The following is a 16,510-nucleotide window of genomic DNA, read 5'->3' as shown; positions in this document are numbered from 1 at the left end:
ATTGATGGGGTGGGAACAGCGATGGGATAATGGGATAACAGGATAACGGGAACTGGGATTAGAACTGAGATGGGTTAATGGGATCTGGCATAGGAAATGGGATGCGATGGGATGGGATTCATGGGATAGGATGGGAACTGGGATCAGAACTGGGATCCATGGGATGGGAACACGGATGGGAACTTGGATGGGATGGGATCCATGTAATGGGATCCATGGGATGGGACAGGAAGAGGGATGGGATAATGGGATGGGGTGGGATGGGATAATGGGATGGGAATGATGGGAATGATGGGATGGGAACTGGGATGGGAACCATGGGATGGGATAATGGGATGGGAAGAATGGGACAGGGCCCAGCCGGGTCCGGGGGGTGCCAGGTGACCCCAAACCCTTCTGGACCGAGTCCAGTCCCGGGGTCTGGAGGAACCCAAGGGCGAGGTTTTACCCAAAACCTCGCCCTTGGGTGAGGTTCACAGGATTTGGGTAAAACCAAATCCTGTGAGGTTCACAGGATTTGGTTTTACCCAAATCCTGTGAACCTCACCCAAATCCCAGTCCATCTAACCCAAATTTCATTAATTTAACCCAATTTCTGTTCTATTCAGCCCAGATTTCAGTGGTTTAACCCAAGTTTATGAATTTGCCCCTGTTTAAGCCACAACTCCAGGTCAAGTTTAACCACTTTTTATTTTTCCACTTAAATATTCTCTTTAAATACAGCATCGTCCCAGGAAACTGCGGAAAAGCAGGAAAAATGAATAATAGTGGGGAGAAGCTTTGGATTCACTTGGTGGCATTAAATGTGGAGTTAAAATGGAAATTAAAAACCAAAAAATGAAATTAAAATGGAATAGAAATAAGAAAAGGAAAAAATAAAGGAAGTTAAAAGGGAAATTTAAAAAGCAATTAATTAAAAAAGGAAGAAGTGCAAGTAAAAATTCAATAAAGAAATAAAAAGGCGATAAAAACAGAGAAAGGAAATAAACCCAAAATTTTAAAAAATTAAAATTAAATTTAAAAGGGAAGAAAAACAATTAAAAATTAAAGGAAAGAAAAGAAGTAGAAAAAAAAAGGGGGGAAAAAAAGCAGGAAATAAAAATGCCATTAAAACTTCTGAAGCTGCTTTGGACACCCTGGGGGGAGGTCTGGGGGTCCCCAGGGGTTTTGGGGGGCAGTAGCACCGGGGGGGACCAAATCCATGGAATCCAGACTGGCTCAAATCCAGCCAGGGGAAAAGGGAACCCCCACCTGATCCCACCGAGCCTGGGGGGTTTGGGGGAAAAGGGATAAATCTGGGAATTGTGGGGTGCAGTGGGATAAATCCGGGAATTCCATGGATTGGGAAGCACCAGCTAGGGGATCCAGGGCAGGGTTTGGAGTGCCCTGCCCCTCTCAGGGGTGATGCTGGGTTTGGGGCCATTCCCGGGGGATTTGGGCACCTCCATGGGGACAGCCCCGGCTCCCTGGGGGGTCTGGGGGTCACCGAGGCCTCTCCCCACCCCAAATCCCCCCTGAGACCCCTGGGAAATCGCCTCTGACCCCCCTCAACACCCCTTTAAGTGCCATTGAGATGTTCTGAACCTCCTTGTGAGCCCTCCTGACCACCAAAAATCACTCCTGGGATCCGCCTAAACCCCTCTGGCTCTGCCAAGCACCCTGAAATCTCTCCTGAAGCCCTAAAAAACCTCTGAACACCATTAAATCCCTGCCTGAACCCCCCAAAATCACCCTCTGAACCCCCAAATGCCCCTCTGAACCCCATTTTTAACCCCTTACACACCCCTTTGAACCCCCTAAACAACCTCGAACCCCTCTGAACCATCTAAGATCCCTGAATTCCCTTTTAAAGCCCCTTAAACCTTCTGAACTCACTTAAACTCCCCTTTGAGCCCCTAAAAAAGCCCTTTAAACCAACCTAAAGCCCAGCTGAGCCCCTTTAGACTCCTCTGGACCCCCCCCAAAGCCCTTCTTAAACCCCCCCTTAAAAACTCCCTTCAAAAGCCTAAAAAAATCCCCAAACCCCACTGAACTTCCTTCAATCCCCTCAAACTCCTTTCAAAGCCCCTTAAACCCATAAAAACCCCCTTGATCTCCTAAAAGACCCTTTAACTCTCTCAATAAACTCCTTTAGCCCCCTAAAACCCCCTCTGAACCCCTAAAACCCCCAAAAAGCCTCAGTTCCCCCATAACCCTTAAACCTCTGAACCTCCCTGAACCCCCTTAAACCCCTAAAAACCCCTTTTTAAACTGTCCTGAACCCCTAAATCCCATAAAAACCCCTCTGAACCCCTTCCAACCCAAAAAACCCCCTCAATGCCCTCATAACCCCTAAAAACCCCAGTGAGCCCCCTTAAACCCTTTTTAACCCCCCCACGGGGCACAGATGACCCCCAGGAGCACCAGGGGACCCCCAAAACTGGTGAGGGTCAGAGCCCAGTGTGGGGAAACTGCTGGAAAAGGCGATGGAGAAACCAAAAATTTGGGAAAAGTACGGGGGGGCAGCAGCTGGATTGGGGGATTTGGGTCCCTGTGACCCCGGGGTCTGGGAGCATCCAGGTGAGCAGGTCCTGAAGGCACAGATCCCACAAGGTGAGCAGGTCCAGGTGAGCAGATCCCACAGTCTGTAGGGTCCAGGTGAGCAGAATGCAGGTTTTGGGGCACAGTCCCGAGCAGGTGAGCAGATCCCAGAATCCAGGAGCATTCAGGTGAGCAAATCCCTGGGGCACAACCCCACATCCCAACTTTCCCCCTCTCCTGCCTCTTGCCAGGCTGATCTCACCTGGCTGAAGCCAAAAAAGGGAAAAGCCCCAGAAATGAGCAGTTTCACCCCAAGACAGATCCCAGGAAGGTCCAGAGCACAGGTGGGCTTCCCATGAAACCCAATCCAAGGAAGGGCTGGAAGGACCAGGTAAGTCTGGAGAATCCACACCTGGAGAACCTGAATCCATGCCAGTCTGACCAGTTTGATGCCACAGGAGGTGCCCGGAGGCAGAGGGAGCACAGGTGAGCAGGAAGCACCTGAGGAGCAGCACAGGGAGTTGCAGGTGCTCTGGGAAGTCGGGTGCACCATGAACAGCAGGAGCTGGACACCTGTGCACACCTGCAGAGCTCTGATCCTGCTGGCATCATGGGATGGATCCTGAGGGCTGCAATGGCAGGAACAGCTCTTTGGGAAACACAGCCAGGTGAGGGTCACCTGCATGGATGGATGGAGCTCACCTGGGATGGGCAAGGAGCCAGCTGAGAACTCAGGGATCAGGCAGGGCAGGGCCAGGTGACACTGCACCCATGGGACACCTGTGCACACCTGCAGGGCTGATCCTGCTGGAACTGCTCCAGGACCACTTGGCCGCCCAGAGCCCACCTGCAGTGGGCCAGGGTCACAGGTAGCGGCAGGGACACTCCTGCACCCTCAGATCCCAAATCCTGGTCCCTGGAGGGGCAGCTCCAACCCCTCAGCAGCTGCTGGAGGCACCTCCCAGCAGGGGAATGAACATCCCAGAAGGTTCCCACAGGTACAGGTGATCAGTTCCAGGTGATGGAGGGGCCAACAAGGAGGTGAAGTTGGTTCAACCCCCCAAAATTTTCCAGGTGAGTTTGGGGACTCCAGTCTTGGGTCTCTTGTGCCAGTTTCAGGTGTTTCCCAATCCATCCCAGCTGCAGGTGAGTGGGAGCATCACCTGCATGAGGTGGCCCAGGTGAAACGTTCATCAAACAAAGAGGAATTAGGGAAAAAGAGCTTTTCCCTTAAAAACACAGAAAGTGGAGGCAGCCAGGGGGACAGAGCTGCCATGGGATCCAGGAGGCTCCAGCTCAGGTGAGTCCTGGCACAGGTGACCCCTCCCAGGTGAGAGAAGGACTCCTGGCCCTGGGCCAGGTGAATCCTCTGTACAGAGCAGCTCCCACCAATTAAATAATCAATCCATGGAATAAATAACAGAGCCAGAGGGCCTGAGGCCACTCATATGGGCAGGTGGGGGTGCTCCAGGTGCTCTGGGAGATTTTGGGGTGCTCCTCCCTTGCTCACAGCAGCAGGGACAGGCGGGACCCCCAGCTCCTTCCCAGGGGGGCTGGAGGCTGGAGGTGGATGCTCCATGTGGCCACTGCCACCCTTGGCACCTGCCCGTGGCTCCAGCTGGCAGTAGAGCCCAGGTGCATCGGGCAGGTAAGGCTGGGAGCCCACCTGGGCTGGCTGCCCTGGGGGATAGCACAGGACAGAAGATTCCAGTGGGAACTGGGCTGGGATGAGGATGGTGGAGGTGAGCCCGGGGCACGGGGGAGGTTTCACCTGCCAGGTGTCATCCAGGTGCTCCCCCAGCACGCAGACCCCGCCCCCCTCTCCCCCAGAGCCGCTTCCAGAGTCTTCCTCGGCCTTCAGCCTCTCCAGCTCCTCGGCCGTCTGCAGGTGCAGCACCGCCCGCTCGTTCTCCGCCAGGTACTCCTGGAAGTCCTGAGTCTCGGGGGGCTGCGGGGGCGGCCAGCTGGGGCCAGGGAGGGCAGCAGCTCCTTCCTCCTCCTCCTCGCGCCGGTTCTCCAGCTCCAGCTTCATCAGGGTGTGCAGGAAGTGGGTGCGGACACGCAGGGGGTTGAACTCGATCCGCCCGGCCACGTTCCCGCAGCCGTCCCGGGAGCAGCCGCACGGGAACGACGTGCGATCCACCTGGGGCATGGGACAGGGTGAGACCCCCCCCAGCCTGAACCCAACCCCAAACATCGTGGTGGGCTTCATCCCAGCCAGGTGTCTCCACTGGGAGGATGTGGACAGGTGGAGGATCCCACAGGATCCCCCCAGAGCCTGAATTCCACCCCAAACATCGTGGTGGGGCTTTGTCCCAGGAACGATGTGCGATCCACCTGGGGCACGGGGACAGGGGTGGCACCCTGCAGGAGCCCTCCCAGTCTGAACCCCACCACAATGACAGGTGTGGCACCCTGCAGGAGCCCTCCAGGGTCCAAATCCCACCCCAAACGTCGTGGTGGGCTTCATCTCAGCCAGGTGTCTCCATTGGGAGGATGTGGACAGGTGGAGGAACCCACAGGATCCCCCCCAGAACCTGAATCCACCCCAGAGTGATCCCAGTTCCCAGCTGGACAGCAGGAATTTGGGGTGGGGAGAGGAGTTTATGCATTCCAGGTATGGCCAAAACACACCTGGAGCTGCTCCTGCTCCTTCAGGGAACAAAAGCTCTCCAGCACCTGCTGGACCACAAACCACAGCTGCCTCAGCTGGCACCCTCTGCTCCCTCAAGGAGCAAGGACAGGACACAGAGGGTGTGCCTTGAGGCCCACCTGCCCCCCTTATCCCAGCTCACCTGGCACACAATGAGCAGCCTGGCACCCTCCCACCCCAGACCCCTCCCTGTGTCTCACCTGGCACTGGGTGCCCTCCCCTGGCACACAATGAGCAGCCTGGCACCCTCCCACCCCAGACCCCTCCCTGTGTCTCACCTGGCACTGGGTGCCCTCCCCTAGCACACAATGAGCAGCCTGGCACCCTCCCACCCCAGACCCCTTCATGTGTCTCACCTGGCACTGGAAGCCCTCATCTGGCAGTGGGTGCCCTCACCTGGCACACAATGAGCAGCCTGGCCTGCCCCCCACGCCAAGCCCCTCCCTGGTCTCACCTGGCAGTGGGTGCCCTCCCCTGGCACACAATGACCCTGGCACTCCCTCCCCTGGCTCACCTGGCACTGGATGCCGGCCTGGCTGCAGGCGCAGGTGCGCGGCTCGCAGGTCAGGCGGCAGTGGCAGCCGCACTGCTCGCGGGACAGGCGCAGCGCCCGCAGCTCCTGCCGCTCCTCGGCGTCGATCCTGCGCACGCCCGAGGCGCGCAGCAGCGCCCGGCGCCGCTTGGTGGGCAGCGGCTGCAGGTAGAAGTAATCGCCCACCTCCACCTGCCCCACGTCCAGGTCATCGTCTGACACGTCGGCCAAGGTCAGCCCCGCGGCCTCGGCCGACGGCACCGTCCCGTTCTGGGTCAGCTGGGAGGGAGGGAGAGGAAAAGGTTTTAAAATCTGGACCGGGCTGGGGGCACAGCGCGGGTCACCACAAAACCACCCCAAAAATTACATTAAATCCACCCATTTTCCCTCTATTTCCCTCCAAAATTTAAAATTATTCCCCCCTGCAAATGCTCAGAATTCCCCTCCAGGCCCCCTCCAAACTCACCCTGTCAAAACTCCCCCAAAACAGAAAATTTGGGGAGTTAGAAAGGAAGTTAGGCTTGGTAAACCTGGGAAAATATCAAAGGTAGGCCCTGGGAAATGTCAGGCCTTGTGTTTGCTAGATCAGGTGAAACCACACCTGGGTAATCAGTATATGATAAATAATATAATTATTGGATAAAATTATTGCTTAATTGTAAGAAGAATCATGAGAAACAATGTTGGGGTTTGAGGGGATCCCGAGAAATCCATGCTGGGATGGATCAATGTATACAACAAAACAGTGTCAGTTTAATAATGGATATGTAAATTATATAATGATAGAACATAAAACATGTTCAGCTCAAAATGCTGGGTCAGATTTGGGTCTGCACCCTTGACACCCAGAGCTCTTCAATAAAAGCACTGCAGGTGCTAGATAATCATAATCAATAATCAATCATAATCAATCAACCTTTAATCATTCCATGATTTTGTGTTCCTGAACGCTCACAGAGGGACACGTGTGGGGATGAGGGACTGCAGGGGTCACCTGGCCAGTTTTCCCACCACCCAGACTGAGCCTTGTCCCTCCCAAGGTTTGCCCAACCAAAGGAAAAGTGATTTTTCTGGTTTTTTTTTTTTTGAATGCTACTGCCAGATTCACCCCAGAACATCCTGATCACCCCCAGGTGTCACCCAGGTGTTTCCCACACAGATTTCTCCCTGCACCTCCTAAGACCCCCCCCAGTGTTTCCCACCTGGATTCCCTCAGTTTGCTCCTCTCCCAGCCTCACCCAGGCCCTCCCACAAATCCCTCCCCAAGGCCTTTCCCACCTGCCCACCACCAAACCCATGCAGGTATTTCCCACCTGGATTCCCCCCTCCCAGCCCCAACACCTGGCTCCCCCAAATCCACCCCCAGGTATTCCCCACCCAGATACTCTTTGGCACCCCAAATCCCCTCCAGGTATTCTCCACCTGGGTCCCCCACTGCTGTCCCTCCAGGTATCTCCCACCTGGATTCTGCCCTTCTTCCCCAGCTATTCCCCACCTGGATTACCCCTCCCTCCCTCCCTCTCTCCCCAGGTATCCCCCAGTTCCCCCTCCCTCCCTCTCTCCCCAGGTATCCCCCAGTTCCCCCTCCCTCCCTCTCTCCCCAGGTATCCCCCAGTTCCCCCTCCCTCCCTCTCTCCCCAGGTATCCCCAGTTCCCCCTCCCTCCCTCTTTCCCCAGGTATCCCCAGTTCCCCCTCCCTCCCTCTCTCCCCAGGTATCCCAGTTCCCCCTCCCTCCCTCTTTCCCCCAGGTATCCCCAGTTCCCCTCCCTCCCTCTCTCCCCAGGTATTCCCCAGTTCCCCCTCCCTCCCTCCCTCCCTCCCCAGGTATCCCCAGTTCCCCCTCACCTCCCTCCTCCTGGCGCGCAGTTTCTCCCTGCGCAGGTGCTGCCGCAGGTGCTGCCGGTGGCTCACCTGGCGCAGGTGAGCGAACTGGCTGAGGCTGTACCTGCGGGCACGGTGGTGCCGGGGGGCCATGCCCAGGGAGCTGCCCCCAGCGCTGGGCACACAGGTGAAGCCCTGGCGCCGGGCGAAGTAGTAGACGGTGACCTGGGCGAAGCGCACGCGCTTACCGCCCCGGCGCGCCCGGGAGCGCCGCAGGATGGATGGAGCTGCGGGCACAGAGCGGGTCACAACGACATCACCCCCAAAATCATACCAAATTCACCCCTTTTCCCTCTATTTCCTTCCAAAATTTAAAAATCCCCATTGTTACCCCATCATTGCCCCCTGAAAATGCTCAGAAATCCTCTGCTCCAGGTTCCCTACAAAAGCACCCCATCAAACCTCCCCCAAAATCCCTCCCCAACTCCTCTGAAATTTCCCAAAATTCAAAGGAAATTCATGCTGGGCAAAGCGTCACAGGATGAACAGTGCTGCAGGTACAGAGCAGGTCAGGGCCTCCCAGCACAAAATCACCCCAAAAGGACAAAAAAGGCACCAGGGGCCCGTATAGGGGCCCCTAACCCCGTAAACACCCCCCTTCTCCCTTCTACCTCCATCTGCCAAATCTTCATCTCCCTTCCACTTAACTCCTCTGACTTCACCATCTTCCCCCCTTTCATCTTACTTGCCCACACCGCCTAAGCTACCCCTATCCCCCTGCCCCCCCTACAACCCCCCTTCCCCCCTACCACTTTTTCTTCCGTACTCCTTTCCAACCTCAACCTCTCTCTCACAAATTCTCCCCCCCTATCTATTATCAGCCCAAACTTTCCTCCCTCTCCTCCTTCATCCACCCCCTCCAACCCTCCTCCTTCCCCCCCCCACCCTCCCCCCCCTTCCCTCCCCCTAATTTCCGCCCCAATCCCCGCCCCCCCTTCCCTTCCACCTCACTCCCCCCCCTTCCACCCACCAACCCACCCCCCTATCCTTCCCGTTTTACTCACCCCCCACCCTACCTCCCCCCCCCAATCACCCCGTCTCCCACCTTGAACTCACCCCCCCTCCCCCTTTCACCAATATTCCTCCCTCCTCTTACCCATCCTCTCTCCCATCCATACTCATGTCCCAACCCGCTTCCCCCCCACCCCTCTCCCCCCCACCCTCCTTACACCATATCCATCCCCCCCCTTTCTACACCACTCTCTCTCGCCCCTCTTCCCTTACATCGCCACCCTCCCCTAACAATCTCTCCCCCTTCCCCATCTACTCCCCTCCCCACCCCTCCACCCAAGTCACCCACCCTCTCTGTTGCCCCCATTCTTCCCCTTTACCACCCTCCAACTTCATCCATCACCATACCACTACAACCCTCTCCTTCTCCCTTCCCCACCTACATCTTTTTCACCCTTGTGCCTCATTACTTATCCCCTTCCCCCCCCCTCCACCCCACTCTCACCACCCTTCCACCCTCTCCTAACCTCTGCCCTATTCTTTCCCTTCGCATCCCCCCTTTCTCTTTTTCTCTCACCTTCCCTCCAAAATCTAAACATCCCCTTTGTTTCCCCTTAATTCCTCCCATGCAAATGCTCAGAATTTCCCTACAGACTCAGCCCATCAAAACTCCCTCAAAATCCCTCCCCAGCTCCTCTAAAATTTCCCAAAATTCAAAGGAAATTCAAGCCCCATGACTCCCCAAATAATTCCCCATGAATGCCCCAATCCCCCAAACTTTCAAAAAATTCCAGAATTTCCCCCAAATCCCCCAAAAGTAAAAACATTCCTCCAAATTTCTCCAAAATTAAAAAAAAAATCTCAGTTGTCCTTCAAATTCTAAAGACTCACCAAAATTTAAAGAAAACCAAAATTCAGCAATTTAAAAAAAATCCCTAAATGACCCAAAATGAAACATCCCCAATCCCAAAATTACTATTTTGTAAAACCGAAAACCCAAAAGCTCTCCCCCCAGAAATTGCTACAAGATCCCCCCGCGATTCCCATAAATTCCACAGCACCCCTCCCCACATTCCTAACGCTCCCCCCAAAAACCCCCACCCAAATTCCCGAACGCCGTTCCAAAGCCCAGAATTCCCCCAAAGAAATGAAGAGTCCCCGAGTCCCGCCCCATCCCGGCCCGGCTCACGCGCGGCGCTGCCGGTGCTGCCGCCGCTGTCGCAGCTGTCGCCGCTGTCGCTCGTGGCGATCTCGTCGTCCGAGGTGGCGCCGCTGGACGCGGCCGATCCCGATCCCAATCCCGATACCGCATCCTCCGGCTTGCGCTTGATCCCGGCGCTCGGGACCGCGGCCATCGGGGCTCGGCTCGCATGGAGACCCCGGCGGGGACCGGACGGGACCGGAGCGCCCTGCGGAGATGCCGCGGATCAGCACCCCGGCACTGCCGGGCTGCTCTCTCGGATCAGCGCCCCGATCCCACCAGGAGCTGCAGTTCCAGCCCTGGGTGTTCCTATCTCATGAGTCATGGTGGCTCGGGATGGCAGCAGGAGATGCTCGGGATTTGCCAAGGACCCTGCCCTCCCCATCCCGGAGAATTCCCGGTTCCAACGGGAGCTCCCCGTGCCAGCCCATCGCTGGGATCTCCACACAAACATTCACCCCAGCTTCCTCCATCCCAGCTTCTCCATTCGGGATTGATTTGGGATGGAATTCACCCCAAACCAAAGGATAATCGCTTTTTATCTTGGGTTTTTTTTTTTTGGAAAGGCACTGCCACATTCAGCCCTGGCACATCCTGATCACCCCCTAAAATCCCCTAAAGATCTCCACACAAAAATTCCACCCAGCTTCCTCCACCCCAGCTTCTCCATTCGGGATTGATTTGGGATGGAATTCACCCCAAACCAAAGGAAAAAGTGATTTTTGTTGGGATTTTTTTGGTTTTTTTTTTGAAAAGGCACTGCCAGATTCACCCCTGGCACATCCTGATCACCCCCTAAAATCCCCTGAAGATCTCCACACAAAAATTCACCCCAGATTCTCCATTTGGGATTGATTTGGGATGGAATTCACCCAAAACCAAAGGAAAAGCTTTGGTTTTCACACACAAAAAAAGGGGACTTCAGGATTAATTTGGTATAGAATTTACCCAAAAACAAAGGAAAAGCGATTTTTGTTGGGTTTTTTTTTTGGAAAGGCACTGCCAGATTCACCCCTGGCACATCCTGATCACCCCCTAAAATCCCCTAAAGTTCAGAAAAACCATCAGATGCTCCAAGAATTCCCAGCCCATTACAGATGCCAGATTGGGAACGAGCCTCACTGGGATTTTCCTGCCCCATACCCCTTAATCCCAAAAAACTCAAAAAAATCCCAAATAACCCATGGCCATATTTGGGATTTAGGGAAATTTCCAGCTCCAGGTTGGGCAAGGGAATTTTTGGACCTGATTCCCATTGGGAAACTTCCAGGATGAATTTGGGAGCCCCCCCAGGATGCTCTGGAGCCCTTTGGGGGTTGGGTTTTGGGTGGGATTGGTCAGATCTGGATCCAGCCCTGCCCCCTCCAGAAGGGAATGCTGGGGTCCCAAAAGGAAGAATGGGAACTCCCAACCCACGCACCAGTTCAGGGTGAAATCCTGGCTTTTTGGGGGGTTTTGGGAGGAAAAGTGGGGAGTCCTGGTGGTAGAGGGGGGAAAAGAGGAAGGAACTGATCAATCCAAATCCCAGGAGGAGCAGAGGTGGAAAACACCCCGCGCCCCACCCCTGTTTTCCAGCTCCCTAAAATTGCTGAAAAATCCTCAAATTATTCCCTACAACTGCATTTCCACAGAAAATCAGAGCTGGAGTCTGGGTGGGATCCCACCACCTGTGCAGGGATCCTTCCCTGATGGATCTGGCAGGATGGGATTCCTATTCCTCACATAAAAACCCAAATTATTCCAAATTATCCTTTCCATGATGTGAAGAAACTCCTGGAAGAGTCAGAATAAAGGGGAAAAACCCCACTCAAATAAATGAAAAACACTAAGTTTCCATTTTTACCCATTTTTAAATTGGATGGAATTTGAAATAAGGAAGAAAAAATGGCTGAGGAATTGGGAATTGGGGAATTTCAATGATTAAACCTCACCAAAAGGAGTTAAATGATTCCCCCCCCCCCCCATGTTCTGGAATCACTTGTGGAGCAGGGAAGGGATCAGGAGAGTTTGGGAATACAGGAGCTGGTCTGGAAAACCTCCTGGCTGAAAGGGGATCTGAGCAGGGTGGACAAGCTGGGACCACCAGGAATGGTCCATCCCACCTGGCCAGGTGAGCACCAAACCCTTTTATTTCCAGCTATCCCAAGAAATTAGGGATGATTTCCTGATTTTCCAATCCTCTCAGCATCCTGTGGATTCTGGGATGGCTCCCAAAATCCCCCTGGATCAAGGGGATTCTCAAGAATTCCTGCTTGCACTCCCTGGCTTCCAGCACCCACTGTTCTGCTGAAGATAACAAGATTCCCACAGAAATCCAGAGCCAAAGATGGGTTCTCTGGATGGATTAGAGGGACCAGACACACCAAAAGCAGGGATCCAGGATATTCCAGGGTGAAATTTGGAATGACCCACGAGCAGCTCTGGGGGAACCCCCCCAGAAAGGCTCCGGGAACACCAATGAATCCAGGTGTTATTCCAGCCAAAAACTGGAATTTTGGGAGGATCACCAGGAAGATTTGGGCAGTCTGGATCTGTAAGGAATGGGTCAAGTTTTCCAATGTTTTCCCCAAGGATTTGCCTCAGCAGCTGAGAGGCCCATGGACCTCCCATGGATCTGAGCCCACCCCAGGTTACTGCTGACATTCCCAACACTCATCTCTTTGTTTTAGGGTGAAAGGTGGGAAATTTGGGCTCCTCAGGGAAATCTGGGATACAGCTCCCACAGAGCTTCCAGCATTTCTGCAGCCAGCATCCCGAGGAGGATCCATGGGATGAGGAAGGAAAAATGGGTTCAGATCCTGAGGGAGGAGCCATGGGAACTGGGGAATTTCAGGGATTAAACCTCACCAAAAGGAGCTAAAGTAAAAATATAAATTTCTTTCCCATGTTCTGGAATCACTTCTGGAGCAGGGGAGGGATCAGGAGAGTTTGGGGTTCCTGGAATACAGGAGCTGATCTGGGAAACCTCCTGGCTGAAAGAGCCTGGGAAGGAAGGACAGGTGTCCCCAGGTGTTGGGGGACAGAAAGGTGACCCCAAAAAAACCTCCTTGGGCCTGTGTCCATCACTGGAATTGGGAGACCAAGGGGGGTCCGTGAACACCAGAGGCCCAGGAGGTGAAGGGGACCCCCAAAGGTGCTTCACAAGTACCTGGGGGGATGGAAAAGGTGACCCCACAAAACCCCCCAGGGCTGCAAACAAGGGATGAAGGTGGAAGAGAACCCAGAACACCTGGATGCAGAGAGGAGCCCTGGACAGGTGAGGGTGGGGCAGCAGGAGCCCTTTCCAAGGTGTCTCACCTGTCCCAGGGTCACCTGGGATCCCCCAGAATCACCTTGGGGGGGGGTGAGGCCTGGAGAGGGATCAGCCCAACAGCAGAACAGCCCCTCCCCTCCCCCACCTCTGGGGACACCTGACCCCCCAGGTGTGACCTCCCCATCATCACCATCAGCTTCTGGAGGACCCCCAACACAACCCCTGTGCCCCCCCATGAGGTCCCCAAGGCCACCCACAGGTGCCAAGGCCACTCTGATCACCTCCAGTGCCCCCCCCAGTACAGCAGAGGGGAGACCCCACCTGCCAGAACCCCCCCAAAAGCCCCTCCCCAAATATAAGGGGGGCCCTACACAGCCCCTACAGGCCCCCAATGCAGGGGGCGCTGTAAGGACCCCCCACAACCCTTCACAGGAGCCCATCCCCTATAGCCACCCCAACCCCTACGGCCACCCCCATCCCCTACAGCCACCCCCCATCCCCTAGAGGCACCCCCAGATGTTTCCAGCAGGGGCAGCCCCACATTTCACACAGCCCCCCCCCACCATTTCCCACAGATCTACAGTTACAGGGACCCCCCCCTCACAACCTCCATACACTCCACAGCCTCCCATCTCCCACACATTCTTATATAAGGCCCACCCATATCCCCTATAGCCCTCCCACATCCCCTACAGGCCCCCCAAGCTGTAGGCTCCCCCTCGAGCTCTGAGTCCCTCCCTCACACATCCCCCATGGCCCCCCCGCCCTACAGCCCCCCCTCCCTAACGCCCCCCCAGCATCCCCTGTGGCTACCCCAGCTGTGAAGCCCCCAGACCCTTTCACACCCCCCATCCCCTGATAGCGCTGGAACGCCCCCATCCCCTACAGCCCCCCCATCGGTCAGAGCACCCATATCCCTTGAAACCCCAAATTCCTCACAGCCCCCCATCTCCTACAGCCTCCCAATCTGTCACAGATCCCCCCGTCCCTTGGAACCCCCATATCCCTTGGAAGCCCCATCCCTCACAGAATCCCTATCCCTTGTAACCCCCAATCCTTCACAGACCCCCCCATTTCTCACAGCTCTCCACCTATCCCCTTGGAACACCCCAATCCTTCACAGACCCCCCCACCCCCACCCCCCCTTTCTCCCCTCCCTATCCCTTGGAACCCCCATCCCTCACAGACCCCCCCCCTTAGTGCGCACAGCCCCCCTATCCCTTGGAACCCCCAATCTTCACAGACCCCCCCCATTTCTCACAGCCCCCCTATGCCCTTGGAACCCCCATCCCTCACCGATCCCCCCCCCACGCCCATTTCTCACAGCCCCCCTACCCTTGGAACCCCCATCACCTCACACGACGCTCCAACCCCCCACACCCCTCACTAGTTTCCCTTACCCCGCCACCACCGCCGGCGGGGCCGCCGCCCCCCCCGCCCTCCCTCCAGTGCCCCCGAGTGCCTGCCCCTGCTTGCCGCTCCCCGCTCAATATCTATCCGGTGCCTCGCGGGGGGCTTTGGGGTGACGGCTGGGTGGCCAGGGGGCCTTCGCTGTAGGGGCCCCGGGCACGTCCGGGGGGGGTCCGGGGATACGCTCCCGCTCCCACCGCGCGTACTGCCGACCCAAACATCTGTGATCCGCACTGGCACGCCTAGCGCCGCCCCGACTTCCTAGCATCACGGCGCCACTTGCCCCATACTCCTCGCGTCTTCGCCCGCTGTCCGCAGCCGCGTTACTGGCAACCATGCGGAAAGCCACCCGTACACACTGGGGCACGCTCACGGGCCGTGCTTGGTCACGTCTCGGGTTTGCTCGACCTGCGCCCCGAAGTATGGATGTCACGACGTCGCTGAAGATGCGACCTGCTCTGACGGGCGCGTACGTCTGGGTCTCTTCTGCGGGACACGTTTTTCACGCTGCACACATAGTCAAAGGTTACCCTGTCACACAAGATCCTACCCGTTCCCATGCATTACAACTGCCCATTGGACCCAAAGTAACTCTACGTGTATACCACATATCGGTCCACTCTATCATTATTCCCTCTGCCCAGACTCCCATGCACCCTACCCCGGGCCCTGCCAGGGACCGTGCGCGCAGCCTGCTACGCACTTCACCTATGTGTGAAATATTCTCATCCCCAGGCCTGCCCTATACCCTACCTATGGTCCATGGTACGTCCTCTGCCAGACCCAACTCCCTACTAAAAACATTCCGCCTCTACAACATTCCGATTTCCTACAAATTGTGTTAATACGCGTTTTTAATGTTACACTTGTAAATGTTTAATACCATTAAACAGTGATTGTATAGTAGAGTAACTCTATATGATAGACATTGGGACAATTCGGCCCCCATTTTAGGACCAGTTAGTGATGGCAATAAGTAGATTCAACTTTAGTACGCCTAGACAGACAGGTCTCGGCACAGCACTTTTCTGGTGCCCCAAAATCAAAAACAAGCCCGAATGTCGGTTATAAGAGCTCCCTCTGCTTCCTAACAGTGTGCCCACCCCACGTGCGCCTCGCATACAGAGATCCCCTCTCCCCCCTTAACTATCGTACATTTACCTCCCCGCAATTTCTCAATCGCTATCCTACACCGACCCTACGTCCTTGAGCCACCAGTCATACACTCTTCCCCATCCATTTCGGTTCTCACTTACCATTCAAAGAAGGCCCTCTGTCGACAGCCTCCTTTTTGAGGGTCAGCTCCCTTGAGCTCTCTGATTTCCCTGACGGCTTGCAGGGGATCAGCGAGGCAGGAGAAAGTCGTTTGTTCTGAGCAGGGAGCAATAAATCTCTTTCTTGAACCATTCAGGTTGTCATGTGGCTGCTGGCTCAGTGCCAGTCCTTCTTTAGGAAAAAAATTATCCTACACAGCACGTTTCTAGTCTAACAGTTTGTTTTATAACCCTAAAACGGTCTTAACTCAATGCTTAGAAAAGAATTTATTAAAAAAAAATAGAGTAATACAGCATCACTTTCTAACACAACACAGATAAATCATTTGAATATTTGACTGTGTGAAAAGCCAGTCATAAACCAGCAGTTCACAAAGCAAGAAATCCAAAAGAAGCACAGAGCAGGTCAGGCATGAGGATGCAGAGAAGCAGGGCCCTCCAAGCCAAGAGCCAGCACCAGGGGAATCCCCAACTCCCAGTCCCCAGGAGTCCTTGGGGATCTGGAAAAGGGTTCACGCCCTGCTGAGCCTGCTGCTCCAGTGCTGGGGATCTAGGCTTTCTGTGCGTTGAGATATGACTTTGAGGTAGTAGAAACGTCTCTTTTTTCAGGGCAGAAGAAGTTGAGATAGTCGGTTTTGCTTTTAAGGGTTATTTCCTTATCTGTCCATCTTCTCTGGGCACTGCTATGGTGTCCAGCAGGTCGGGTTGTGCTGGCACAGTTCCTCGCCCCTTGGGGTGGTGTGCCCTTTTATACTATGAGCTACATGTACTTTATTACAATAATTTTCTAATATTGTCACTTAGTAGTAGACAGTTGGTTCTAAACTAATTAAA

General features: G+C 55.0%; 1 protein-coding gene across 1 annotated transcript in view; it reads right to left on the bottom strand.

Annotated features, from left to right (window-relative positions):
- Window positions 1–671: 671 nt before the first annotated feature.
- CSRNP2 (cysteine and serine rich nuclear protein 2) overlaps window positions 672–16,510 on the bottom strand; it is an 18,959-nt gene continuing 3,120 nt past the window's right edge. The window contains exons 2-5 of the mRNA XM_050984043.1: window positions 9,728–9,947; window positions 7,552–7,814; window positions 5,688–5,984; window positions 672–4,663 (exon numbers count right to left, since the gene is read on the bottom strand). Coding sequence (XP_050840000.1) covers window positions 3,965–4,663; window positions 5,688–5,984; window positions 7,552–7,814; window positions 9,728–9,893 — 1,425 coding nt within the window. The 5' untranslated portion in view covers window positions 9,894–9,947 and the 3' untranslated portion in view covers window positions 672–3,964. The remainder of the gene's footprint in view (window positions 4,664–5,687; window positions 5,985–7,551; window positions 7,815–9,727; window positions 9,948–16,510) is intronic.

This window comes from Serinus canaria, chromosome 25 (assembly GCF_022539315.1).
Source record: "Serinus canaria isolate serCan28SL12 chromosome 25, serCan2020, whole genome shotgun sequence".
Lineage (NCBI taxonomy): Eukaryota > Metazoa > Chordata > Aves > Passeriformes > Fringillidae > Serinus > Serinus canaria.
The sequence above is the reverse complement of the archived record's forward strand: the minus strand, read 5'-3'. Positions and strand labels throughout refer to the sequence as shown.